Here is a 23,430-nt window from a genome sequence, read left to right on the forward strand (position 1 = left end):
CGTTTTTACCCATCGGTGTTCGGCCTGAGCTCGTTCGACCACCACCAACCCGTCCCAGCTTGGTTTTGGACCCGGCAACGTCCTGGTTTCTGCTCTGTATTGCTGCTCGTCTTGTGTATTGTTTTGGTTTTAGTTTCTTTGCAACTTTTCCGTGTTGATCTGTGCATGTCCTGCATCCCTCGTTTGCCCGCCATATCTCGATATCAAGCCTGTTGTCTCTCGTGCCAACACTTCTTCATCGTTCTCTCGCCCATCTGCTTTCTCTGTTTTTTTCCCATGTGCATCGTTGTGTTTTTACGTAGTCAACATATCAACCCTTTTCTCGATCCTGCTCATACCTCTCTCTCCCCCTCTCGGTCCCACCATATCCGCTGAATGCCATGTCATGCAGCACTAGCCGTGATTTCCACCTCTTCCACCCACCTACGCAGTTTCTGCAATAAACCCTTTCACTAAAACACAGCTGCTTCTACAAACTAAGTCACAAAATCATAGCACGTCCTTGCTTGACGCCTACAATCAATATTTACTCTCATCTCTCAGCTCTCATCCCATGCTCATCCATATCGAATGTTTTGTTTATTATTACCTATTCGTTCATTTAGTAAACCAAGTGTGCCCTGTAAAGATCACTCCCTCAGCCTCTCCTCAACCTGCAAGAACTCTGCCGTAAGATCCTTCTCAGCTATCCGTAAGTTCCTCTTCTCCTTCTCCTTCCCCCCTTGTCCGCCTCAGTCGCCTCCTTCACCGCATCTTTCTCTTCGTCAGCCGCTGGCTCTTCGCCGTCCTCGCAACCGCACTTGTACTTCTCTGCAATATCATTACAGTCGAAAATATCCTTCCCCAATCTCGCATTCACCTGGTTATGCACATGACATCCCCACTGACTCGCCGCCACGCGACTCGATGTCTGTGGCGGGAACTGCTTCAGCAGCTTCTGGAAATGCGCAGCGCACTCTCCGCACGGATACACGCGCGAGAAAAGATAAATGTAAGCTGATAAAGCCTCCCGCTCTTCGCTCGTAGGCTTCTCCGGATACCGCGCCAGAATCGTATGCAGCAGCTTCCACGACGCGCGCCCCAGCTCGGCCTTGATCGTCTCGTTCCCCAGGTGCGGCATAATAGGCCCGCCCTGCGATAGCTTCTGCGACGCAACCGGCACCGGTCCTTTAAGCGGGTCGTAGTCGCTCGCGTCCGCGATCGTGTACGAAACGCCAGATCCGCGCGAGAGCGACGACGACGCCTTCTGGATCACTGGCCGACGCGGGTGCGCCTCTTCCGTTATTCCTGATGACGAAAACGAAGCCGCCGATGAGCCCGGTGCGGCAGCAGGCGAGATTGTGAGTGCGAAAACGATTATGGACGCGAGCACGAGCGCGAGCACAAGTGCCGGTCTTCGGATTACTACCTTGGCCATTGTGTGAGTTTGTGTGCGGACGTGTCTTGAGTGTGCCGTGACTTTGTGCGTTCGTCGTCCTTGCTGGATGTGCCGTAGATAATCTGACTACTTTTAGTCTGAGTATTCAGTCAAATTATCGACCGAGTCTAGTTGTTGCTGCTGTAGCAAACCGCGGTCTTGTCTGTCGTAGCTGTTCGCGGTGGATTAATTACTGTCCTCGACTCTCCTTGCTCAGCGCAACCAAAACCACCTGAGGCGTACACGTGCTTGTATAATAAATTACGTAATCCATCACGACTGACGTCACAGCTCTTTATTTATAGTTTTCCGCAAGCTGTTTATTGCCGTGCTCTGACAGCAATTAATTAACTGCTCAACGACCGATGTAAACAAACCGCGAGATCAATTCAACAGAGCCTTCTGCACATGGACCTAATCCATGCTGCCTAGATCTGCTCTGAATCAACAGGACTGGAAACAATAACACTATTTACTATTAATACAACAACAACAACAACAAAAAAGCTTGATTTTTGTCTGCAAGCAGTGCTCCATCTCCGAGCTGATACCGGTCAATGGTCTGCACCCGACCAACTCTGCCCGTAAAGAATAGACAACAGCAAGAAAAGATAAGAAATATAAAAGTAAAAGAAGAATCAAACGCTTTACTCGACATCATTTGCAACCTCGCTTGGCGTCGCCGCATGCCTCAGCATCGTCCGCTTCTTGAGCTCGCTCCATGTATCATGCTTCGTCGTGTCACTGCCATTACTCTCCTGACGACGGTGATGGTGAAGATGCAGTCCGTTATGGTGATGATGACTGCCCTGTCCCTCGACCGAATCGATCTCGCTCGGCAAAACGGGAGTCGACGCCGACGCCAATTGGTGCGTGTCCTTCTCTGCCTCGTTTTCTCCGCCAGCGCTCTCTTCGTCGTCGCTGACCACACCATCAGATTCGCTTCTCTCCAGCTCAGGCTTGTAATCTTCCACATCACCAGTCACCGGCGCAAGCCCAGTCACCTCCGTTTCAGCGGCTGTCAGTTCGTCATCCTCCACCAGCTCCGCAGTCCGAACCCACCTCCGTCGCCGAGTATACTTCCCAAACGCGTCCTCTTTCGACGGCTTCTTCCATGTATTGTCATAGTAAAGCCATCCCTCCTCGTCTCCATTCGTCTTATCAATCTTCCACTCCGCATGGGCCCACTTCCACCGCATACCCGATCCCTCTGCGTCAGGGAGCGTGAACTCGTCGGCACTAGGACAGTCGTTCAAAAACTCATCCGTCCACGTCCCGCGCTCATACGCCAGCAAATTCGCCGTCCACCCAATCCCTAGCCACTTGCGCTGATTCTCATACACAACGTACGAAAACCGCACGGGCTCAGACGCAGACTGTCCCGCGCCCGGCGCAGATCCGCTCTTGACTTGCTCTCGGTGCCGGAGCACGTCTGCGACATCCTGCGCAAGCGAGGTCGAGTAGCTCTGTGCCACCATTGGCGCGATATCAACCTCGTTTCCGTTTGCGTCCGTGCGAGCCTGGGCTTGCTGTGTCTGTTGAGCTGTTTTCGACGACGACGCGCTGGCAGACGACTGAGCGCGAGAGCCCATGCCCGGACGTTTGCTGCGAGAGAAGTCAATTCCGGTGAGGTAGAAAACCAAAAGCCGGGCCAGACGCGAGCGCCAAAGGATAGTTCGCGTGACGCGAGCGGGCAGCGAGTGGTATGTCAGCACGATAGTCCCCGCAGTCAGAACAATCAGACGCGGGGAGAGTAAGAAGAAGGTGATGATGATGTACAAAGGTGAGAGAAACAGAGTGGTGAAAAGCAGTCGGGACAGATCTCGCGAGGTCAGAGAGATCGAGGTCACAGGCGAGACAAGCATGTCAAGACGGGTGGTGAGTGTGTTGAGAGTGTGGATTATACCATCGAGCGTAGGATTCTCATCTTGATCTGCACAAGCATCGGTCGCTCGGGTTAGAATTTGCTTCTCAAGCACAATACAAAGATCTAATGTAAACTGTTGTACACTTACCTTTGCCCGCCCGGCCTCGGAAATGCAGGTACGCAGCGAAAGCGCCGACGATTGCAAGATGCCCACCGTATCGGACGATCGACTCCCAATGCAAGACGATGCCCGCCCACGCAGCAACCAGAAGAAACGACGCCCACACGTCGCCAGAGGTCCAGGTCAGCAGCGCGGCAGCACGATCAGCAGCCGCGATGTAGGGATACGCCAGCGACAGAGCGCGGGTGACGCTCGGAGGTGTTTGGGCTAAAAGCGGGGAATTGGGGTGCACATGGTTGGTATCCGGGGCAACAAAGGTCGCGTAAGTCGGAGATGCAGACAGAGCTGTTGTAGGCGAAGCAGATACTGGCGCTGCAGCCTGTCCTTGAGCTCCCGACATCGTAATCAGCCACGGAGTTTCGAACGCTGCCATCCGGTGGCTCGGCCCTTCCGGAGAGCGCCATGATCGATTTCAAGGATGGCGCACACGTGACCTGAGCTTCTATCGCACGTGAATATGCGTAAGTAACAGAACTCTAAATGCTCTCTGATCTCACTCGGGGCTGTCATCTAAAACAACCTCGATCCGTGCTTCTGTTCGAGAAAGTGCGTAGTGTAGAGACGAGAGATGTCGTCGTCGGTGCGGTATAGGAAGCAGCGTCCTTCGCCAACGCTCCCGCAAAGGAAGCAGCCGGATCTCTGGCCGGCTGACGAGAGACGGGTGGAAGAGATCATCGAGAATGAAGAGGAGTTCGACGACGGATCAGACAAAGTGACCGCGTTCGAGATCGTTCGACTGATATTCACGGTTCTCGTCATCAACTTTCTGCTCTCGTATTTCATCACCGACTCGTATTTCTGGAACTACGACTCCCTGATTCTACGACCGCGCTACCTCCAATTCCTCCTCTACCGCGCACTAGACGCCTCTGGCGCTCTCCCGCATCTTCTCCCTTTCCTCCCGTCCTCCTCGCAACTGCACACGTTCTCCTATCCCCGCAACTTCACTGATTCCGAGCTCGCACTCTACAATGGCAAGACCCCTGGTCTACCAATCTACCTCGCCATCAACTCCTCGGTCTTCGACGTGAGCGAGGGCCGCACCAGCTACGGCCCAGGCGGCCCGTACCACATTTTCGCCGGGCGCGACGCGACGCGTGCTTTCGTCACCGGCTGCTTTACTTCTGATCTTACGCACGATCTGCGCGGCATTGACGAAGAGAAAATCAAAACCGATGTGGCGCACTGGGTGGGGTTTTTTGAAAAGAGCAACAAGTATTGGTATGTCGGGCACGTCGAACATGAGCCCATCACCGGGCCGCCGCCTGGTCCTTGCCAGAGTCGCGCAATGAGACAGAAGCCGGGTGTTCGTCGAGGCGATGGAGTGATACAATGATTATTAATCTGTACGAGACTATGACCATAAAAGTAAATACTATGTTTATTCAAGATAAATGTACAGTGATCTTTATTTGTTCATATATTATCGATTGCTATTGTACTCTACACGCCGGTCCGCGCCAACCGACTCTTGCCATGCTTGCGCACCTCTGCATCCATCACGTCTCGCAAATGATGGCATCCCGACATAGCTGCCGCCATCATCGGCTCCAGCCTGTCGATCCCAACGCGGGTTTCCAGCTGCATCAGCGCTACTTTGCGCGTAGCCCCTAGGGTCGCCATTGTTAGGAACGGCATGTCGTTTTCTTCTAGTCTGTTTAGATCTGCGGAAGGTGAAATGAAGTTAGATTGATATTGATAGAATGAGAAATGGTTGCAGAGAAAGACTTACCCAGTAGCACCTCTTTATCATACATTCCCGCCGTACAAGCGCACACGTAATCGTACATCGGGATTCCTGCGTCGACGAGAGCAAGCGATACCGCATTGATACATGCTTGCAGCATCCCACCGTCCTGCGACAGCACATACAAGCTAATTTCAATCTGCGACCGCGGTTGCAAATGTCCCATAACTGCCTCTTCGAAAATATGCTGGATCGTAAGACACATCTCCTGAACCCTGTTGTCGTTTCCAGATCGTTTCCGTCGGTCGATAGTGCTGAACGGCGCCACGACCGCTTTCACCGTCAAAATCACGCGGTTGTCGTCCTTTGCTCTCTGGTTGCCTCCGCTGCCACCGACGCCGCCGCCTGTGGGCTCGCCGGGTCCGACGACGTTGCAAATCACTTTGGTGTTGCCCTGCTCGATTATCGAAGAGCCGTCTGACGAGGCTTGATGTGTGTTGATTGCGCATCTAACATGCCGTACTTCGTTCCATCTTCGTCCGTCTGGAGTTTACCGCTCAAGATCAGCAGCTATACATGTATAAAACGAATAAAACAGGCGTGCTAGACTTACCTATCCGCAGACCTTCTGGCGAATATATCTCTGGTCGTGACTTCATTTAACGCAAAATATATGTCAGCAAGATGATTCGCAGATTACTGTATATGCTATCTTCACTTACCATGTTTTTTTCAGCGGTATAACCAGAACGGTAGAAATCTATGTGAAAATTCCTCGTCCAAGTTTTGATCTCTTAACAAACGAGCATCCCAACCTTTAAAGCTTAAACAGTGCAAAGAGAAAAACCTCTAACAAAATTCTCCAACCCTACGGACTTTTATACTTCTGCCATAAAACTGCATGTACTTGTTAGGTTATGTCAGAACCTTTATATTGGCATGCAGGAATTTTTTTTCTCAAGAAGTGTTGGCTCGATGGTTTAGTGGTATAATTCTCGCTTAGGGCCTTAACCCTAAGTATAATTTGCGAGAGGTCCCGGGTTCAATTCCCGGTTGAGCCCCTTTCTTTTTGCTATTTTATTTTTTTGCTTCATAGATTATCTAGACATTTTGTTCTTTTGATGTGGGACTAAGAGTTTGGTGGTTTTTTTAATGATCGCAAGTCGTAAAGGGTGGTGTTGAGCCAGAGTAGAGGTCTATAGAGACCTTATAGATTCCAATGTGCAACGCGAAAGTTGACCAATGGCGCTCTCATGAGAAGCCAAACCAATAGCCTTTGCAAGTCGCATTCTCCTCTTCACAATTAGAAGTAATCAGTGCATTAGAAAAAGGCTATCCATCACTTTTTTCTACCTATTCCAGATCGAACTGTCGATCTTTGCAGGCAATAAGAGAAGTCATTGTCCAAGTCACGTGACATGCGATTTTGAGCTTTATGTGTGAACTTCCCTGAAGAGAGATTGAAGAAACATAGATCAATCTCTGCATCAGGTTCGCGTCTGACCTCATTGCAGATCAGGGAAATACTTTGATACAAACACCGAAGACAGAGTTATTTGTGACAGGGACAGGGATATAGGGGTATTATATTTAAAGACTGCTGCTGGACTTTTTCGAAGGATATAAAGCAGGTTCACGATGCCAAAGATAAGTACCTCAGCTCAACCAGACAATCCTCTGATCCACGATCATACTGACATTTTTTTCTTGTTTCGGGCTTATACTATTTTTGCGATTATTGTGATGGTAAGCTCGGGTCTTGGTCTGCTTTAGTTTGAAGTCGAGGTGACCTTTGGTGCTGACTGGTTGTGACTTTTAGTATTTCTCACACACGACTCGATCAGCGTGCGAAGGGCGCACAACAGTGGACGGAATCATATAAAGAACGTGGTTGATTACTATCAACGTGAGTGTCATGATATACGTTGACACAATCGAGCTATTCTACGCAGAACGACCAAGCTAACGCGTGTACGCGATATAGAAATAAGTCAAGAGCAAGCACAAGCGATTATAGAGAACATGAACAGCACAACACCAAAGCCCCTGCCATACAAATTCCCAAACCATGTCACTCTTCCATCAGCAACTCCAGCACAAGGAATGCCTCCCCTGGGGATGCCGGGAATACCAGGGATGCCTCCGATCCCCCCACCAGCAGGGCTTCCCGCCCTTCCTGGAGGATTACCAGTTCCTCCTCCAGGAATGCTCCCTTTCCCCCCACCGCCTGGCGGCCTACCGGCAGGCTTCCCCATGCCGCCTACTCTCCCTGGTGCCTTACCTCTACCAGGAATGCCGGGAATGCCGGGAATGCCACAAATGGCAGGCAGACCCGGTCTTCCAGGGTTTCCTGGTATGCTCCCGCCTGGTGCCCCTGGCGTCATCCCAGGAGGTCTTGCCCCACCCCCGCCACCTGGGTTCGCTGCTCCTGGCGCTCTTGGAACTGGTCCTGGCGCTGCTCCGTTTGCAGCGTTTCCTCAACCGCCTGGATTTGCTATGCAGGCAGCACCGGGTTTTGCTGGTAGCGGGGCACCTGGAGTTGGAGGTGGTGCGCCTGGCATGTCTGGGCCACCTGGAGTGGTTGACAGTTCGCAGAACAAGCGATAAAAAAAAAGATGCACGCGTTTGGAAAAGATGACGAGTCGGGAGAGGGTTTTTACGACGCAGTTTATTCCGTTCTTGGAGTGGAAAGGATATGCTTGAGAATTGTATATTAGAATTAATGTAACAGTCACCCAAAGTCCGCGATATTCAGAAGTATATTGACATATAGACAAAAGAGAGAAACAAAGAAGCGAGCTGATATAGCGATAAAATCATCCCGCATAAGTAGGGCAAATAGAAAACTATACAAATACATGCACTCCCAAAGTCCTGCTAGAATGAACAAAAACAAGTTATGATTGTTTCTTTTCGTAGAGCTGCCCGATATCCAACACAATATAGATTTCACTCATTTGGAGTTGTTTAGTGATTTATATGTAATAATGTAAGTAGCAAAATAATCCGTGAGTGCACCGATGCCAAAACAAAAAAAAAGACACTAAAAAATTGATGAAATAGAAAAATGAGATCAAAGGAATGAAATAAACCTGGATAAATGCTGCTTGCTCTCCCTAACCACACCCATAATATTGAACAAAAACCCGATGAAGCAACAAAAACATTAAACCATGGCCATAAAGATATCAGGGATGGCAATCATACGCCGTCCATTCGAAGATCTTCCATCTCCTCGACATCGCCGTCAGACATTGCTGGCGACGAGGGAGACCAAGGGGATCTTGGTGATGCTAGAGGAGAAGGAGAGCTGGATGCCAAGTAAGAGCTGGCGCTGGGTAGGGCGGCCGTTGCAGCGGCGGCGGCAGCAGCGGCGGAGATGCTCGCGTTGTTGGAGCTGCTCGCGCCGTTGCTGGGTTGTCGTCGAAGCTGGCTAACGTCGGCAGCGTACGCGCTCGCGTTGAGAGCAGCGGTCAGGAAGGAAGATGTGGTTGTGAATCCTGGGCCGGTGTTGTTGCTGTTGACTGTGTTTGTTGTTCGTGAGAAGGCAGATTGACTGTACTTTGAGCCTCGCTGGAAGGCGTTTGACGGGGAAGGTTTGCTGATTGTCTGTTGTCGTTGTCGCCAGCCGAGACTGGATTGCAGGTTGGATTGAGATGCAGAAGCGGATATGCCGGGAGTGGGGTATGATGGTGTGGTTAGAGGAGAGGTTCCGGCGACCGGGAACTGGAACTCTTCGTCTGCGAGTTGCATGGGGGTGACGGGGCCGGAAGGTGAGCCCACAGGGACCAGGTACGGGGTCGTGTCGGAGGAGATATCGGAGATGGGATTTTGGCCGTATACTCTGGAGAAAGCCGAAGCGGGGAAGCGAGGAGACGGAGGCATCGCCATGCTGAGGGTCGGGTTTCGCGATTTGAGCTGGTGCCGCTGGTAGGATGACGAGAGGCCGGTGGAGGAGGAGGACGCAGAGAGGAGAGGAGACGGCGAGGGAGAGATTGTTGGGGTTGTGCCAGAGATGGAGAGATATGTGGGTGAAGGCAGACAAGAGGGTGATGTGGCGAGGAGAAGAGGCGAGGGTGCCTCGCGGGGGACAGCCTGCTGCATTTGCTGCTGCTGCTGCTGTTGTTGTTGCTGTTGTTGTTGCATGAGGAAAGAAGTCGGAGATGTGGGAGTGGACGATGTGGCCGACGACAGAGCGAGAAGAAGAGGCGAGCAGCGCGGGGAAGGAGTCGAGATCGAGGTGATCATATTAGGGTGGTCTGCCGAGAGACATACGATGTAGTAGATGGAATATCAAGAGAGGAGGAGGAGGAAAAGAGGAAGAGGAAGAGGAAGAAGAGGCACGCGAGCAGACGCAGCAGCAAAGGTCGAAGAGGAGAAGGATTGACAGCAGTCAAAAGACCCGAACACGAGCACGAGAGCTATTTCTTTCGTTCCTGCGCTTTAAGACGATCTCAAATCTGCTTCTCGCCTGGTTTTGTTTACTCTTCAAAGAAACAGCTTCAAACAGCTTCAAACAGTCAAAAACCAACAACAAGGCACCCAGAATCAGACCGAAGACGCTGTTGAAAATCATCGCCAAAACCGGGCATCAGAAATGATATGAGTCACACACGTGACCTGATTGCCTCTTTGGGCCCTTGTCGCGCCTCGCCGCAGCAGAGAAAAATAACGCGTCAACTTTATGCGTACACAGACAACGAGCGCGCGAAATATGTAAACACTGCAGCGAATGTGTGATGAAATGCTGTAAAACTATGAAATAAATCCAAAAAGCCTTGTTTGTGCGAAACTATGGGTGCAAGCACTGGTCGCTCGGGTAGGCCTGAGAACGACGACGCTAAAGGTATGGGGTGTCCTCCTGCTCACTTTCGCTGCTGCTGTCCCAGTATGAAACTAATCGGCCTCTGTGCGGCGATGTAGCCAGAACGCGCGTCGCATGGTCCTCGGACGAAGAGCCAGAGTCAAGCAGCGCGGGTCGACGCTCTAAAAGCTACTCCAAGCGGCGACGTGACCCGAGAAAGCGCGCGGCAGATGCACCCAGGCCTCAGCTCTACGTTGACCGTCGCCGGAAATTCGACAGTGCTGTAGTCAGAGACGGGAAGAATCTCTGGCTTCCTCCGGACTACTCTGGCTTTTCTGTCTTTGGAAATCACGGGTCATCGCTGAAACAATCATATGATACTCGACCTTCTTTCCCTGGCAGCAGTCCGCACGCGCCTTATGCCGATCTGGTCCTAGACTCTGGCGGCACCATCCCTGCTCCAGTCGCGCAATGGCTACGGCCGTATCAGATCGACGGCGTAGCAGCCTTACACGAGCGATATGTGAAGCAGTCAGGGTTCTTGCTGTGTGATGACATGGGTCTCGGGAAAACGATCCAGGTCATTGCGTTTCTTACTGCCGCGTTTGGGAAGACCGCGGACTCGCGCGATGCGTCGAGAATGAGAGTTATGAGAGACGCAGGGCGGCGGTATCCTCGCGTGCTGATAATCTGTCCTGGCACGCTGTTTGATAACTGGACGGCCGAGTTGAAAACCTGGGGGTGGTGGGTCGTCGACGTCTACCACGGTGCAAAGAAAGATGAAGTTCTCGCGGCGGCTGAGGCGGGTAGTCTCGAAATCATGCTCACAGCCTATCAGACATACCAGATCCACGAGAGCAAGATCAATATGATCGAATGGGACTGCTGCATCGCCGACGAATGCCACCTGATCAAAGAGCAAACATCCAAGATCTCTGCCGCTCTTGTTAACGTCAACAGTCTCTGCCGAATCGGACTGACCGGCACGGCGCTGCAAAACAAGTACGAAGACCTGTGGACGTTGCTCGATTGGGCGAATCCTGGTGCGGTCGGGAGCCGGAAGAGTTGGATGCAGATGATCAGTGCGCCATTGAAAGCGGGACAGTCTCATAATGCGACCGCCAATGCGCTAGCGAAAGCAAGAGTGAGTTTGTTTTTATTCTGTCCCTCTTGCTTCTTCTGTGTTGTGTCTAATTCTCCGTCAATCTGCATAGGTAACTGCCATGAAGCTTCGAGACAATGTGCTCAGCTTATTTCTCCTAAGAAGAACAAAGGAATTGATAGCAGACCAACTCCCCAAAAAGCGTGACATGGTAGTCTTTTGCGACCTCTCCCCTCTCCAGAAAGAAGCCTACCAAAACTATTTCCAGTCCGATGACGAGCTCTTCAAGGACGAAGACGCTGCGTCAGAGCATTTCTTGTCAAAGTGTACTACTGGGTTGAAAATGGCTGATCATCTTGCTTTGTGCTTACCAAGTACGTAGTTTTGCTTCACTTTTTTGTAATTTTATATCATCTACTTACAAACATTCAGGAAACGAAGAAGACAAAGAAGAAAAACAGAAATCAAGCAGGATCCTATCCCAAGCGCTTCCGAATGACTGGCAAAGACTAATGTCGCGCTCGCCGGTGGTCAACTACTCTGATCCCGAATTGTGCGGAAAATGGAAGATCTTGCGCCGTCTATTACAGCACTGGCGGCGGACGGGCGACAAGGTCTTGCTGTTTAGCTACTCGACCCGGATGCTCGATATGATTGATCACCTTCTGACGTCGTATGGGAATTATTCGTTTTGTCGACTGGATGGGTCGATGACGTACCTTGAGAGTAAGCTCTATCTGGTATTTAAAGTACGTGGGGAGATACTGATGATTCTGCAGGACAGAGACAGGTCGACAAGTACAACAACGACCCCTCGCTTTTCATCTTCCTGATCTCCACCCGGGCCGGCGGCGTAGGCCTAAACCTAGTCTCAGCCAACCGCGTCGTTCTGTGGGACCTGAACTGGAACCCGACGCACGATCTGCAAGCGATGGATCGCGCGTTCAGGCTAGGTCAGAAGCGCGATGTGGAGGTGTACAGACTGGTTTCGGCGGGGACGATCGAGGAGATTATCTACGCGCGGCAGATTTATAAGCAGCAGCAGGCGAATATTGCGTATACTGCTTCGATGGAGAGGAGGTATTTTGATGGGGTTGCGGGGGAGAAAGGACAGGCCGGTGAATTGTTTGGTCTTCGGTGAGTAAAATCGAGCGTATGTAGTTCGCAACTACAGCTAACTTATGTCGTCTAGCAACATACTATCATACAATCAAAAGAACTCAAGTCTCAGAAACATCGTCAACCGAACAAATATCGCAGAAGCCGTCTCCGCAGAAACAGGTCTTGACATCCAAGAGCTCAAACTTCGCAGCGGCGGTGAAGAGCCCAGCGACGAGATCGAGGACGAAGGCGTCAAGAAATCAGCAAATGCAGGTCTTTCAGACGACGAGTCCATGGAGCAGAATTTCAAGACTCTGCTGGCTGATAACCCGGCGGTCAAGAGCAACAGCGGCGGCGGCGGCGGAAGTCCGCGGAAGAAACGACGGCGGATCGATCCAGTGACTGCGATCTTGGACGCCGTCGGCGTAAAGTACGCGCACGACCACGGCGACGTCGTGGGGCCGTCGAGGGTGGAGCAGCAGATTAGTAAAGATGCAATCAGGCGGTTTGAAGACGAACGGCTACGAGGCGACGACCGAGCTATTTTCGATCGTCGGCGCGGGGATGAAGAAGGTGTTTTGTTTCATCCGCCGCAGGACGTGCGCTGTAGACAGTTGAACTCGATTGCCAGGCATTTTGGCTATGAGTCGACAGTGGAGTTTGGGTTGTATGTCGAGAGTCTTAGTATTGACCGAAGACGGGAACTTCTGAGTCAATTCTACAGAGAGATGGAGTGAATTTCTTTTTCATGTGTAAATAGTGCAATATCAGGTAGTTTACTAAATATCGAGCGGGAAGTAAATTGGTTTAGCGACACGTGCGGCGTGCACTGACGACACTTCTTGAACTTGACCACGTATCTCGACGAGCGGCTTTTTCTCCTTTCAAGGCCATCTGCATCTCTCACTGCAAACTCCCTGCTCTTTTATTCATTTGAGAGTAATTGAAGCTGGTCTGTTGGAGACTCTGTTGCTTGATTAGAGTGTGAGAGATAAACATGGAGAGCAGTCCGCCGCCGGAGGAAGAAGGCGGGATCCGTGGACGCGTCCGAACGTTTGATGCCTTTCGTAAGTTCTCACTTCTCTCGCAGCCACAACTGACTTGACCGACCGACTGACTGACTGACTGAAAACACAGCCAAGGTAGCACCGACATACACAACACAGTCCTCACAAGGCGGCCTTGTGACGATTCTACTCGGCCTCCTATGCACCTACCTGATCTGGACCGAGATGGGCAGCTACCTCGCGGGCGTGGAAGACCAGCAATTCGTGATTGACGACAAAGTAGGCTGGGACATGCAACTGAACTTTGACATCACGGTCGCGATGCCGTGCGTGACGCTGCACGTGAATGTACAGGATGCAGCGGGGGACAGGCTGTTGGCGGCCGAGCTGGTCGAGATGGAGCCTACGGACTTTGACCTCTCGAGCACGCACGAGCTCACGATCGACTCGCGCTCGGAAGCGCAGGAGGATGATGACCTGCGGACTGTTTTCCAGCGCGCGAAAGCAGCAAAGAAATTCGCAAAGACAAAGAAAATGCATCATCCGATGTCGCCCGCGTGCAGAGTGTATGGGTCGATCAAGGTGAATAAGGTCCAGGGCGACTTCCACATCACGGGCAAGAACTTTGCGTACGGCGATCGCGACCATTCGCTGCTCAGCCAGGACGGGTTGAATTTCTCGCATGTTATTGATGAGTTTTCGTTTGGTGAATATTATCCCAAGCTGGAGAACCCGCTCGATGGAGTCGCTGCTATAATAGACTCACGTACGTCTTCCCTCTCTCTCTGCCCCTTCTTCTGCTCGTCTGCTAACGTTATCATCATTCATTGACAATTAGACATGTTCCGCTACCAATACTTCCTCTCCGTCGTCCCTACAACCTACGTCGGCTACGGCGGCCGCAAGGTAATCCACACAAACCAATACGCCGTCACCGAGCACCCCGTCGCGCGCGTTAGCCCGATCCAACCACCCGGCATCTTTCTCAAATACGAAATCGAGCCTATCGGTGTCATGATCTCCGAGCGCCGCGTGCCCTTCCTGCAGTTCTTGGTCAGACTCGTCAACGTAATCGGCGGCGTCGTCGTCTGTACCGGATGGTTGTTTCCGATTATCGATGGGCTTTGGGAAAAGCATTGGGTGAAGAGGGGGAAGTCGGTGCCGAATGTGACGCAGGGGATTTTGGATAAGGGATTGAAGCGCGACGATTAAAATTATTTAGGGTGTTTTTTGTATTTATAGTCTTGTTTTCTTGTGCGTAAAATGTGTATTATTTCAAAGCATAACTCGAACTTCTGATGTAAATCAACATAAAAAAAGCATTAAAGTAAACGCCGACTTGTTGTGTAGATAATGTAGATTGTAGATTTTATTCCCACCACTTAACTAGCAAAGACAAAACACAAAAATACCTCGCTTTTAGGCTGATTAATGCTGCGACCACTCGATAGACTCCAAGTCAATACCCTCCTGCACCATCTCCCACAGAGGCGACAGTTCTCTCAGGAAAGTAACCCGCTCCTTGACAGCGTTCAGCACATAGTCGATCTCCTCGACAGTGGTGAACCGGCCGATTCCGAATCTAATACTGGAATGCGCGAGCGCGTCGTCGGCGCCCAGAGCGCGAAGAACGTACGAAGGCTCGAGAGAGGCAGATGTGCAGGCCGAGCCGGAGGAGAGAGCGATGTCCTTGAGAGCCATCAAAAGAGACTCGCCCTCGACGTAGGCAAAGGAGATGTTGACGCAGCCGGGGTAGTGTCTTTCGGCGTCACCGTTGCGGATGGTGTGGTCCATTGCCAGAAGACCGTCGGAGAGACGCTTCGACAGAGTTGAAATGTGCTTCGAGTCGTACGGCATCTCCTCCTTTGCAATGCGGCAGGCTTCGCCGAATCCAGCAATCAGCGGCGCAGCAAGAGTTCCCGAGCGGAGACCGCGCTCTTGACCACCACCGGTGATGATGGGCTCGAGACGGACACGAGGACGGCGACGGACGTAGCAGGCGCCGATACCCTTTGGACCGTAGATTTTGTGGCCGGAGATGGACATGAGATCGATATTTGACTTGTTGACATCGATCGGGATCTTGCCGACCGCCTGCGCGGCGTCGGTGTGGAAGAAGACCTTGTGCTTGCGGCAAATCTGACCGATCTCATCGATGGGCTGGATCACACCAATCTCGTTATTGACCGTCATGATCGAGACAAGAGAAGTCTCGGGGCGGATCGCGGCCTCGAGTTCCTCGAGGTCAACCAGACCGTTCGATTGGACGGGCAGATATGTGACTTCGAATCCCTCGTCTTGCAAATGTCGGCACGAGTCGAGAACGCACTTGTGCTCGGTCTGTGAGGTGATGATGTGGTTCTTTCGGTTCTTGTAGAACCGCGCGACGCCCTTGACGCTCATGTTGTTGGACTCGGTCGCGCCGGAGGTGAAGATGATTTCCTTGGGATCAGCCCCGATCAGCTTGGCTACATGCGCGCGGGCTTCTTCGACAGCGGTGTCAGTTTCCCAGCCGTAGGCGTCTACGTCAAAATGTCAGCATGCACATTGCCAGAACCCAGCATTGGAAATATAAATAGATAACATACGTGTCCGGGAATGAGGGTTTCCGTATAAGCCGGTGTAGAATTTCAGCATGACATCGAGCACGCGGGGATCGAGCGGAGTAGTCGCCTGCATATCGAGATAGATCGGGCGCTTTTCGCTGTCCAGAAGTTCGGCATTCTGCAGAATTTCTAAACAATAAAAAACACAATATCGCGTTAGCCAAGTCGCCAGAACATTGTCGTCGCCCGAGTCAATGAAGAAGAAAGATGACATACCGGCAGTAGACTCATCGAGAGCGGATTTGAACCCAGGCGGAGGCGGCGGTGCCGAGGTATGTGAAGTGAGCGGCGCATCTGTGGTCGCGACGGCCTTCCGGCTCTTTGACTCGCTCACGTACGAGCGCGAGGAGGAAAGCTGGTGCCGGCTGGCGGTGGCGGAGGAGGAGGCGACAAACGCCCGCGGAGAAGAGCGTGCGATGGAGGAGGAGGAGCGCAGACCTGCTTTCGCGAGCTGACGAATCATGGAGACCTGCATGGTTTGTAGATGCCCTGGTATTTCAGATATCAGCAGAAGAGTCTGGTTGATCTCAGCACGAGTAGGAGGCTGTTAGTTTGAACAAAAGACGGGCTCGTTCGTGGTCGAGTTCTTGAGTGAGGATTTATTTCTCGCTGCAAGGCGCGGTGGGTGGGCAGCGGCGAAGGTTTTGTGCGCGGATGTTTTGATGTTTATGCCGGCTCTTTCCAAATCTCTTCGGCAATCAGCCTGCTTCTCTGCCTCTTCCCCGGACTTTCTCTTTCTCTGCCGTCAGTGCCCGAGAAGAAGGAGGAATCTGTATGTTTTGTTTATAATTTGTGTAGATATGAAATGGAAATCGAGCAGATGTGCGAAAACAAACTACTGCAGCACACCAGCAATCGATGGAGTTAACGGCCGTATCCGCCTTTTCTCCGAAAGATCTGATTACAAATTCGACAAACTCACAATACGTCATCTCCGCCATTTCCACCACCAAGAGGTTCTGCAAAAAAGAGTCCAGATGCCGAGCTTTTGTTCGAATTGAAGTTTGTGGTTTGCTTCATATTGACTTCTGGTTGGAAGCTTGACTTGGTGGTGGTGAAGTAGAGGTGGGGTGGTGGCATGGCAGTCTGATCGTGTCCTCATAAACCGATATGTACAGATCATTACAGATCATCATCCTCAACTTATACAACTTCACTCTTCTTTCCTCCTCCATGAAACATTAGCGTCTTTGACATATCCACATCACATCAACATGACTCCAGCCGCCGCTCCGCCAGCGACAAAAATCGCGCTGAGCACAGTATCCTTCTTCGCTCCCACCCTCAGAGCCAAATTCGTCTCTCCAGTCTGCAGCGACAGAGAAGTACTAGCCACGCTACTCGAACTGGTCTCGACCGTGCTTGAACTGGTAATAGATACCCGCGGCGCGTAGATAACAGTGGTACTAGTCAACGTCGAAACAGGCCGCCCTGCCGACTGGATAGTAGAAACGAGGAGACTAGTCGACAGCGGTGTCTGAGACAAGGACGACTCTGCTGAAGTACTGCTACTGCTGCCACTGCTGCTACTAGTTCCATTGGCTGCTCTAGGAACAAGTCTAGGAACGAGCGCAGCCTTAGTCTGCTTGCGACCTATATTCGCAAGCATCTCCCTCTCATTCTGTTCGCTCCGCGACGGCACCGTCTTGGGCTGCTGCGATGTTGTCCGGCCGCCGTTCAATCGCTGGGATAACTCCAAAACCAGCGCATTGAGTGATGTAGACGACGACCAGACTGCTTTCGCTTCATCCTTGAGCTGCGCAGCAAGTCGCACTGCTCTCGCGCCGGCAGAGATATCGGGTGCAGACCGGACTTCATCTGCGATTGCGTTCTCGGTCCGCAGATCACTGCTCTTTCCTGAGCTATCGCCACCTGAGCCGCTGTCTTTGGTGATAATCAGGGGACTCTGGTCGTCCTTCCTGTTGTAATTGAGCTTTGCGGGAATCTGGGCGGCATCTGCGCATGCAAGCAGGGCACAGAGTACTAAAACGAGGATGACGAGGCTGCTCCGCATTCTCATACCAATCTCCTAAACAGCTAGGTCTATGAACTTGTTTCTATAAAAACAAAACAGAATCCACAGCAGACAGTCGGCTCATATCGGAAGAAAGAGAGCAGGTAAAAAACCAGCAGGAACCCAGTTCTATATTTATCTCCATGACGAGCGCGGGGCCAAGAACCAGCCGCCCAACTCAAAACCTTCAAAAACTCCCAATTATGCACTCGGATTTCATATCAGAGATCTTATGAATACTCAACATAACTACTCCCCTCTATTCTAATTGCACATTAATATGGAATATGGAATAATAGATGCTATTTTATGAGCTCAAAAAAGAATATCAAACACAAATAATGATACTAAACACACAAAGCAGCAAGAACAGGATTATACTGGGAAAGCTCAAAAGTATATGCAACAAAAAATAGAGAGATATAATAGAAATCAAAAAGAAGATATCAACGGTCGAGTCTGACTGTCGCCTCCTCTCACACATATCTGTCTACAATAACAAAAAAAACCACTGCTTCCTTCCTCCTCCTTTCGTACATCGGTCACCTCAACCCAAACCAAACAACAACCCAACCTCACGCATCGAGCTGGACATAGTTGCCCGGGAAAACACCCTGGTAACCGTTCAACTTTCCTGTCCACCATCCGTTGGGATCCGCCGTCCGCTGAACAATCTCGATCCGGTCACCGGCTGCAAACGTCAAGTCTCCCTCCGCCTGCGCATTGTACGGGTACAACGCAGTGCAGTACTCCACACCAGGGGCTCCCATCGACGCTGGTTTGGCAGGAGGTGCTGGCGGCGCCTTCTTCTCCGCAGGATACCCTGTGTACCCGGCTGGCTGCTGATACGCTGGCAAAGCAGCGGCAGCAGCAGGCTGTGAGTACGCAGGCTGGCCGTAGGCAGGAGTCTGCGGACTGTACGGCGCACCCGGCGTCGCTGGACTGGCTGACGCGTATGAAGCAGGGCTGTACGGCTGCTGCTGCTGAGCATATTCTCCCTGCTGAGCATACTCTGCTGCGCCCGGCTGCTGCGCATACTCACCATAGCCGTACGGCGGAGGCGCAGCCGTTCCGTCTGAAAATCCGGTTCCAACAGGCGTAAGAGGACTACCTGCCCCAGCCGCACCAGCGGCACCACCGGGACGCGCGTATCTCAACTTTGTGTCGGCGAGTTTCTTCTTTGATCGGTTGAGGTTGAAGTGTGTTATCGGGATGGCCTCGGCGATCTCCTGGATATTTCCCCGCTTGGTGTTGAACGCGGTCTCGATGTCGACCGTAGAGTCCATGTTGAAGTACGCGATATTGTTGGCATTCATGCGCTCGTACAAGGTGTAGAAGATATTCAGCTGCATGTAGTAAAACGACTGAAACAGAGGCTTGATGAACTCTGTCTCGAGCTGGAACAGTTTTGGTAGATCCTCTTTCAGCAGATCGTTGTAGTAGTTGTACTCCTGCTGTGCAATCTCAAAGTCGTTCTCGTACTTGTACAGCTGCTTCTCATCCTTCAGCGTGCGCTCCTTCTTATCCTGCAACTTCTTGAGTGAATTATGGTGCCGGTCAAGATCGAGCTGCTTGTGCTGACGCTTGACAATCAGCTTTCGAATATGCTTGATGATCTCGAGCATCTCCTCCGCAGGCTTCACGACTCGCGTATCGAGCATCTCCAGCTCGGGCTGCAGCGTCACCTGGAGATCCATCACAATCGTTCGGTACTGCTCGCACGCGGCGATACCTTCCGGGTTGCCTTCCGGGATCGCGGCATTGGGATCGGAGGCGCGGCCGCTGATGGGGTTGTAGATTTCCTCGATCGCTTTTGAGAACTCGATCTGGTGGGTCAACATCGCTATAGAATGACAGAGGAGCAGTTAGCACACACACATGATATCGAGTAGATGGATAGGATATTCTTCATACAGTTAATTGCCGCAAAGTACTTTGCAGACTCATCATGCAGTTTCTTTGTCTCGTTTTCCAGTTCCTTGAACCGCCGTTCGGCATCGATAAAGACTGCATCCTTCGTTTGCTCGCCCTAAGAGTATCACCCAGAGAGTTAGCACATGATAAAACATAGACAAGTATCGCTACACCTGCGACGAAATCTGTAGATAAACGGTAGGTCCGCGTGACCGGGAGCAGCCGGCGGCAAACATCAACCATATCACGGATCATCACAGGCGACAGCAAGAATCGTCAAAGAAGCAAGGACAACTCACGATATTCATTTTCTGGCGCAGACTCTGCGGTGCCTGGAATAAAAATCAAGAAAAGATTAGCCCAGGACGAGATGAGAGAGGCACACACGGCTCGCCGTGCAACAGCTCTAAAGGGGAGAAGACAAACGTACCCGCGCCACGGACTTCTGGATACCTTTCCAGGACATACTGTGCTTCTGCTCTCGCTGCGGAGACTATTAAATCAGTTCAGACTTGGTTGCGGATGCGGGAAGAGCAGCGCGGTGAATCGACGGCGGGCAGAGTGGGGAAGAAGAGAGGACCGAGGAGACCGAGACGGACGAGCGTCGTCGTCACCGGAAAAGTTGCGCGCGCGCCTCGTCTGTGGCTGTGCTTATCCTGCTGCGCCCGCCTCGCCGCGCCACACGGCTACTCAGGTATCGTCATCCCACGTCATGCGAGGTGTGGTTGTTGACTGTGCAGAGCAGTTAGAGTAATGACAAAGAGTGCAAAAAACATTGTAGAGAGAGTCGACGGTCATTGAACTATTCAGGTCTGGCAACCGGCCTCTGTCTTCGCCGTCAGGTACGTGCGCGTACATCAGCAGCCTCGCCTTCCGAGATGAATTCCGCCCGCAATAAATCGTCAAATTACGCGCGGTCCCCTTCGACTCAATAAAATAAGCACAAGGACTCTATATCAATCTATTCTTTCCTATCCGTGTATTAACGTTTCCCCATAAGGTAAACCCCTACACAATGAAATAAACAAAAAAGTAATCGACAAACATCATCACCTCTGACCTTGGCCAAACATATCATATAGTAACAACACCAAACGAAAAAAAACTCCGTAATTGGAACTCATAGTTTCTTCCTTTTCAGCAGTAAGAGACAGAGTACAATAACAACAACTATAAATCGTACAAGCACAAGACCGACAACGCATTACTGCGCGTACAAAACCAGTTTTGATCCATTACCGATCGCTGCCGCTAGACCGGCATCATCCCGCAGCTGCGTATGCTGGCCCGTGTACTCGTCCTGGTAATAAAACAGCAAGTTCGAAGATCCCAGTCGTTCTTGTATCTTGTTCTCCAGTTGCTCGTACGATATATCGGCAGGCACCCGGATCGCAATCAAATCTTCTTGGTAGAAGATCTTTACTTTTATAAACCCGTTGCCTATCCGCGACGTCGTAGCAGACGACATCGTGCTCATCGTGCTCATGTTCCGCTCCATCTCAACATCGCGCCCTCCTGCAATGCTGCCCGTCGTGCTGTGTGCGTATCCCTCACCTCCGACTACACTGCTAGTAGGTGAGCCGGAGTGGTTTGATTGCGATGTATGTACTCGTCCATTCCCATTCGTTCTCGACGCTCCGCTTGCTGACCGCGTCGGATCAATAGACTGTCGATACGCATTCTGCTGATCCAAAGTTGCTGTCGACGAATTCACAGTACTTGTGTGCGCCGCATATCCACTCGATTGCCTTGTCTTGTCAAACTGCAACGACTGCTGATCCGGCTGCGGCATGCTCGAAGCCGGCTGTGTGGACTCAACATCACCTTCGCGTAGTGCAAACAATCCCTTCACAAGCGAGCTTCGTGAAATGTATGGCGGCAGCGCCACCAGTTTGCGAACATACTCATCCAGATTTACCCGCCGTTGACTCGAAATCGAATCGTTCACGTACGTCACCGGCCCTGGAATAAACGGCAGTATCCGTTGCCGCCCTGTCCGTCCGGCCTCGTCCGGAAATTCATCAAGTAATCTAATCTGAAAGTCGTAGAAATCTTCATAGTACCGGCACAGATTCCGGAACGTGCCGTCCTCCATCTCGGCTATCAGCAAATACCAGTATCGCCCATTATCAAACGAAAACTGGTCAACCGACGCACTCACAATCACGGGCTCGTACGAGATCTCCGACGCAGACTGCGACAGCCGCTCGCCGTACGGGCCGCTCTGATGCGAAATGTAGGATTGCGTCGAGTACGATTGCATGGTGCCTGGGATCTGCCGGCTTTGTATAGAGTGCTGGCCGAGCGTCGACTGAGAATTATGCGATAACGACATTTGCTGGAACCGGTTGTACGGCAGTCCTGAGTCGTCTTCAAACTTGCCCAGAGGAATACTGCTGGCTTTATACTCTGCTGTTTTCTTTTTCCATTCTTCAACTTTTGGTACTCCGGCTCGCAGAATTGCTTCATTCACATTCTCAATCGGACGGCCAGTGGCCATATCTCTGATCTCGACAAACGATATCGGAATCAGTCCCGGCCCACCCAGACGTCCGATCGGTTTGGCCACAAACCACTCGTGGTTGGACTGAGCAACTATGATAACCGCATCGCCTTGTGAAGCATGCAATTCATCAGGACGCTCGGCCGCAAAATCAAACTGCACAACACCATAAAGTGGCTGGTAATGTCTCCGTCCAGACGAGGTAGACGACGCGGACGACATCCTATCCGACTCCCTTCGTGTTGTCGGACTCATAACACCGGGCTGAGTAGCAGACGAGGATTCGGACACGCCAGAGCTCATTCTCCCATTGCGCAGGCTACCGTCCGAGCTCTCGCGCACGTTCCTTCCTAGCACCTCAAAGTACGAAACCGGGACCATCCCGCGTGAATTGGCAGACGGATTACTGGCCTCGTACCAGTCTGGGTTGTCTTCGTTACCAACGACATGGAAGAAATCGCCTTTGCTGAATGACAGCTCGCCGGGAGCGTTGGCGGTGTAGTCATGAATAGCACGGATGACCTATAAGAAACGCGAAAAAGAAAGCATTGTCAGTACCAGATCAGGCAGATGTATGGACGTAAGTTGAGGCTAAAAAGAACAGCAACTAACGGCTGCCGAGCATTCGAAACAATACACAAGCTACACCCAACAGACAACAGTAGCCCAAGCCGGACCGAATTGAGACACTCGTCGACAAAAGCAGGTGGCCATACCTTTTTCGGTGGCAGTATTGTAGCCGCAGTTGTGGGCGTCTTGACCGCCGACTGCCGGGAGTTGGAGGAGTACGGTGAGGTCTTTTCACCCTTTAAAGATCGCCGTATGCCCTATACGAGTAAAACCAAAGACGGAACAAGAGTCAGCGAGGTGTATTTTCGACAGAGAGGCCTGGGGTGCGGGGGCAGATTGTCGCGATGGACGAGGCATCGACGAGAGAAGGGGGTTTAGCGGCGCGCGCTCTCCAGTTCAGCACGCGCCTGGCCCGCCGTTCTGAGCGCAGCAATTCAGCAGCGAGCGCGTAGGATCCTCAGACGCGAGTTCGAGTACAAGAAGAAGCAAATACGGACCTTGATCATGATGAAGAGGAATGGGGGAACTGGGGAGCGATAGTCCTGAATCTGTTTGCCAGATGCCGGTTCTATTATATGAAACAAAATAGGTGCGGCCAGCCGGTCGATTATTTGGATGAAAGGGGGAAGGGAAAATTGGCTATCGGATTACCCGGAC

The 23,430-nt window shown here is 51.7% G+C and overlaps 12 protein-coding genes and 1 non-coding gene across 13 annotated transcripts; 5 read left to right on the forward strand and 8 right to left on the reverse strand.

Annotated features, from left to right (window-relative positions):
- Window positions 1-560: 560 nt before the first annotated feature.
- Window positions 561-1,604, reverse strand: BZA70DRAFT_273733 (FAD-linked sulfhydryl oxidase ALR). The gene is made up of 2 exons (XM_064911878.1): window positions 749-1,604; window positions 561-713 (listed from the first exon to the last, which is right to left on the reverse strand). The coding sequence occupies exons 1-2, from the start codon at window positions 1,415-1,417 to the stop codon at window positions 630-632; spliced, it is 753 nt and encodes a 250-aa protein (XP_064771472.1). The 5' UTR covers window positions 1,418-1,604; the 3' UTR covers window positions 561-629.
- Window positions 1,605-1,718: 114 nt separating this feature from the next.
- On the reverse strand, window positions 1,719-3,842 carry BZA70DRAFT_273735 (integral peroxisomal membrane peroxin-domain-containing protein). The gene is made up of 2 exons (XM_064911879.1): window positions 3,433-3,842; window positions 1,719-3,350 (listed from the first exon to the last, which is right to left on the reverse strand). The coding sequence occupies exons 1-2, from the start codon at window positions 3,836-3,838 to the stop codon at window positions 2,065-2,067; spliced, it is 1,692 nt and encodes a 563-aa protein (XP_064771473.1). The 5' UTR covers window positions 3,839-3,842; the 3' UTR covers window positions 1,719-2,064.
- Window positions 3,843-4,865, forward strand: BZA70DRAFT_273736 (uncharacterized protein). The gene has a single exon (XM_064911880.1). The coding sequence runs from the start codon at window positions 4,034-4,036 to the stop codon at window positions 4,799-4,801; it is 768 nt and encodes a 255-aa protein (XP_064771474.1). The 5' UTR covers window positions 3,843-4,033; the 3' UTR covers window positions 4,802-4,865.
- Window positions 4,866-5,984, reverse strand: BZA70DRAFT_273738 (ribosomal protein S5 domain 2-type protein). The gene is made up of 4 exons (XM_064911881.1): window positions 5,875-5,984; window positions 5,766-5,805; window positions 5,198-5,695; window positions 4,866-5,129 (listed from the first exon to the last, which is right to left on the reverse strand). The coding sequence occupies exons 1-4, from the start codon at window positions 5,875-5,877 to the stop codon at window positions 4,909-4,911; spliced, it is 762 nt and encodes a 253-aa protein (XP_064771475.1). The 5' UTR covers window positions 5,878-5,984; the 3' UTR covers window positions 4,866-4,908.
- A 137-nt stretch (window positions 5,985-6,121) lies between these two features.
- BZA70DRAFT_t9 lies at window positions 6,122-6,213 on the forward strand. The gene has a single exon. It is a non-coding gene; the product is annotated as a tRNA-Pro (tRNA).
- A 419-nt stretch (window positions 6,214-6,632) lies between these two features.
- Window positions 6,633-7,858, forward strand: BZA70DRAFT_273743 (U1 zinc finger-domain-containing protein). The gene is made up of 4 exons (XM_064911882.1): window positions 6,633-6,799; window positions 6,877-6,898; window positions 6,972-7,058; window positions 7,137-7,858. Exons 1-4 carry the CDS (start codon window positions 6,791-6,793, stop codon window positions 7,757-7,759), a joined length of 741 nt encoding a protein of 246 aa, XP_064771476.1. The 5' UTR covers window positions 6,633-6,790; the 3' UTR covers window positions 7,760-7,858.
- Window positions 7,859-9,286, reverse strand: BZA70DRAFT_273745 (uncharacterized protein). The gene has a single exon (XM_064911883.1). The coding sequence runs from the start codon at window positions 9,254-9,256 to the stop codon at window positions 8,354-8,356; it is 903 nt and encodes a 300-aa protein (XP_064771477.1). The 5' UTR covers window positions 9,257-9,286; the 3' UTR covers window positions 7,859-8,353.
- A 592-nt stretch (window positions 9,287-9,878) lies between these two features.
- BZA70DRAFT_273751 (putative DNA excision repair protein) lies at window positions 9,879-12,932 on the forward strand. The gene is made up of 6 exons (XM_064911884.1): window positions 9,879-9,998; window positions 10,076-11,100; window positions 11,171-11,432; window positions 11,491-11,784; window positions 11,838-12,195; window positions 12,251-12,932. Exons 1-6 carry the CDS (start codon window positions 9,947-9,949, stop codon window positions 12,894-12,896), a joined length of 2,637 nt encoding a protein of 878 aa, XP_064771478.1. The 5' UTR covers window positions 9,879-9,946; the 3' UTR covers window positions 12,897-12,932.
- An 80-nt stretch (window positions 12,933-13,012) lies between these two features.
- BZA70DRAFT_273753 (endoplasmic reticulum vesicle transporter-domain-containing protein) lies at window positions 13,013-14,416 on the forward strand. Its single transcript, XM_064911885.1, has 3 exons — window positions 13,013-13,226; window positions 13,297-13,932; window positions 14,005-14,416. Exons 1-3 carry the CDS (start codon window positions 13,157-13,159, stop codon window positions 14,376-14,378), a joined length of 1,080 nt encoding a protein of 359 aa, XP_064771479.1. The 5' UTR covers window positions 13,013-13,156; the 3' UTR covers window positions 14,379-14,416.
- On the reverse strand, window positions 14,417-16,437 carry BZA70DRAFT_273755 (cysteine desulfurase). Its single transcript, XM_064911886.1, has 3 exons — window positions 15,989-16,437; window positions 15,755-15,901; window positions 14,417-15,688 (listed from the first exon to the last, which is right to left on the reverse strand). The coding sequence occupies exons 1-3, from the start codon at window positions 16,245-16,247 to the stop codon at window positions 14,595-14,597; spliced, it is 1,500 nt and encodes a 499-aa protein (XP_064771480.1). The 5' UTR covers window positions 16,248-16,437; the 3' UTR covers window positions 14,417-14,594.
- Window positions 16,438-16,976: 539 nt separating this feature from the next.
- Window positions 16,977-17,792, reverse strand: BZA70DRAFT_265721 (uncharacterized protein; the record flags this gene model as incomplete). The annotated part of the gene is made up of 1 exon (XM_064910982.1): window positions 16,977-17,792. One exon carries the CDS (start codon window positions 17,790-17,792, stop codon window positions 16,977-16,979), a length of 816 nt encoding a protein of 271 aa, XP_064771481.1.
- Window positions 17,793-17,926: 134 nt separating this feature from the next.
- BZA70DRAFT_273759 (actin-associated protein) lies at window positions 17,927-20,266 on the reverse strand. Its single transcript, XM_064911887.1, has 4 exons — window positions 20,131-20,266; window positions 20,000-20,032; window positions 19,701-19,815; window positions 17,927-19,629 (listed from the first exon to the last, which is right to left on the reverse strand). Exons 1-4 carry the CDS (start codon window positions 20,164-20,166, stop codon window positions 18,362-18,364), a joined length of 1,452 nt encoding a protein of 483 aa, XP_064771482.1. The 5' UTR covers window positions 20,167-20,266; the 3' UTR covers window positions 17,927-18,361.
- Window positions 20,267-20,663: 397 nt separating this feature from the next.
- Window positions 20,664-23,395, reverse strand: BZA70DRAFT_273761 (uncharacterized protein). The gene is made up of 3 exons (XM_064911888.1): window positions 23,271-23,395; window positions 22,920-23,030; window positions 20,664-22,725 (listed from the first exon to the last, which is right to left on the reverse strand). The coding sequence occupies exons 1-3, from the start codon at window positions 23,277-23,279 to the stop codon at window positions 20,905-20,907; spliced, it is 1,941 nt and encodes a 646-aa protein (XP_064771483.1). The 5' UTR covers window positions 23,280-23,395; the 3' UTR covers window positions 20,664-20,904.
- Between the last annotated feature and the right edge of the window lie 35 nt (window positions 23,396-23,430).

Source organism: Myxozyma melibiosi, assembly GCF_037950935.1.
Source record: "Myxozyma melibiosi strain Phaff 52-87 chromosome Unknown BZA70scaffold_1, whole genome shotgun sequence".
NCBI lineage: Eukaryota > Fungi > Ascomycota > Lipomycetes > Lipomycetales > Lipomycetaceae > Myxozyma > Myxozyma melibiosi.

Excerpts from the sequence above, each read along its gene's own strand:
- BZA70DRAFT_273733 (XM_064911878.1), bottom strand. The coding sequence starts at position 1,417 with ATGGCCAAGGTAGTAATCCGAAGACCGGCACTTGTGCTCGCGCTCGTG. Across the intron at positions 714-748 it reads CTGACGAAGAGAAAGATGCG|GAGAAGGAGAAGAGGAACTT; the intron begins GTGAAGGAGGCG and ends CAAGGGGGGAAG.
- BZA70DRAFT_273735 (XM_064911879.1), bottom strand. The coding sequence starts at position 3,838 with ATGGCAGCGTTCGAAACTCCGTGGCTGATTACGATGTCGGGAGCTCAA. Across the intron at positions 3,351-3,432 it reads CCGAGGCCGGGCGGGCAAAG|ATCAAGATGAGAATCCTACG; the intron begins GTAAGTGTACAA and ends ATGCTTGTGCAG.
- BZA70DRAFT_273736 (XM_064911880.1), top strand. The coding sequence starts at position 4,034 with ATGTCGTCGTCGGTGCGGTATAGGAAGCAGCGTCCTTCGCCAACGCTC.
- BZA70DRAFT_273738 (XM_064911881.1), bottom strand. Across the intron at positions 5,696-5,765 it reads GCCAGAAGGTCTGCGGATAG|ACGGACGAAGATGGAACGAA; the intron begins GTAAGTCTAGCA and ends GGTAAACTCCAG. Across the intron at positions 5,130-5,197 it reads TGATAAAGAGGTGCTACTGG|ATCTAAACAGACTAGAAGAA; the intron begins GTAAGTCTTTCT and ends CACCTTCCGCAG.
- BZA70DRAFT_273743 (XM_064911882.1), top strand. Across the intron at positions 6,899-6,971 it reads TTTTTGCGATTATTGTGATG|TATTTCTCACACACGACTCG; the intron begins GTAAGCTCGGGT and ends TGTGACTTTTAG. Across the intron at positions 7,059-7,136 it reads CGTGGTTGATTACTATCAAC|AAATAAGTCAAGAGCAAGCA; the intron begins GTGAGTGTCATG and ends TACGCGATATAG.
- BZA70DRAFT_273745 (XM_064911883.1), bottom strand. The coding sequence starts at position 9,256 with ATGCAGCAGGCTGTCCCCCGCGAGGCACCCTCGCCTCTTCTCCTCGCC.
- BZA70DRAFT_273751 (XM_064911884.1), top strand. The coding sequence starts at position 9,947 with ATGGGTGCAAGCACTGGTCGCTCGGGTAGGCCTGAGAACGACGACGCT. Across the intron at positions 9,999-10,075 it reads TGAGAACGACGACGCTAAAG|CCAGAACGCGCGTCGCATGG; the intron begins GTATGGGGTGTC and ends GCGGCGATGTAG. Across the intron at positions 12,196-12,250 it reads GGTGAATTGTTTGGTCTTCG|CAACATACTATCATACAATC; the intron begins GTGAGTAAAATC and ends TATGTCGTCTAG.
- BZA70DRAFT_273753 (XM_064911885.1), top strand. The coding sequence starts at position 13,157 with ATGGAGAGCAGTCCGCCGCCGGAGGAAGAAGGCGGGATCCGTGGACGC. Across the intron at positions 13,227-13,296 it reads CCGAACGTTTGATGCCTTTC|CCAAGGTAGCACCGACATAC; the intron begins GTAAGTTCTCAC and ends CTGAAAACACAG. Across the intron at positions 13,933-14,004 it reads CGCTGCTATAATAGACTCAC|ACATGTTCCGCTACCAATAC; the intron begins GTACGTCTTCCC and ends ATTGACAATTAG.
- BZA70DRAFT_273755 (XM_064911886.1), bottom strand. The coding sequence starts at position 16,247 with ATGCAGGTCTCCATGATTCGTCAGCTCGCGAAAGCAGGTCTGCGCTCC. Across the intron at positions 15,902-15,988 it reads TCTCGATGAGTCTACTGCCG|AAATTCTGCAGAATGCCGAA; the intron begins GTATGTCATCTT and ends TTTATTGTTTAG. Across the intron at positions 15,689-15,754 it reads AAACCCTCATTCCCGGACAC|ACGCCTACGGCTGGGAAACT; the intron begins GTATGTTATCTA and ends ATTTTGACGTAG.
- BZA70DRAFT_273759 (XM_064911887.1), bottom strand. The coding sequence starts at position 20,166 with ATGTCCTGGAAAGGTATCCAGAAGTCCGTGGCGCGG. Across the intron at positions 20,033-20,130 it reads TCCAGAAGTCCGTGGCGCGG|GCACCGCAGAGTCTGCGCCA; the intron begins GTACGTTTGTCT and ends TTTTTATTCCAG. Across the intron at positions 19,630-19,700 it reads GTACTTTGCGGCAATTAACT|CGATGTTGACCCACCAGATC; the intron begins GTATGAAGAATA and ends GTCATTCTATAG.
- BZA70DRAFT_273761 (XM_064911888.1), bottom strand. Across the intron at positions 22,726-22,919 it reads CAATACTGCCACCGAAAAAG|GTCATCCGTGCTATTCATGA; the intron begins GTATGGCCACCT and ends CGTTTCTTATAG.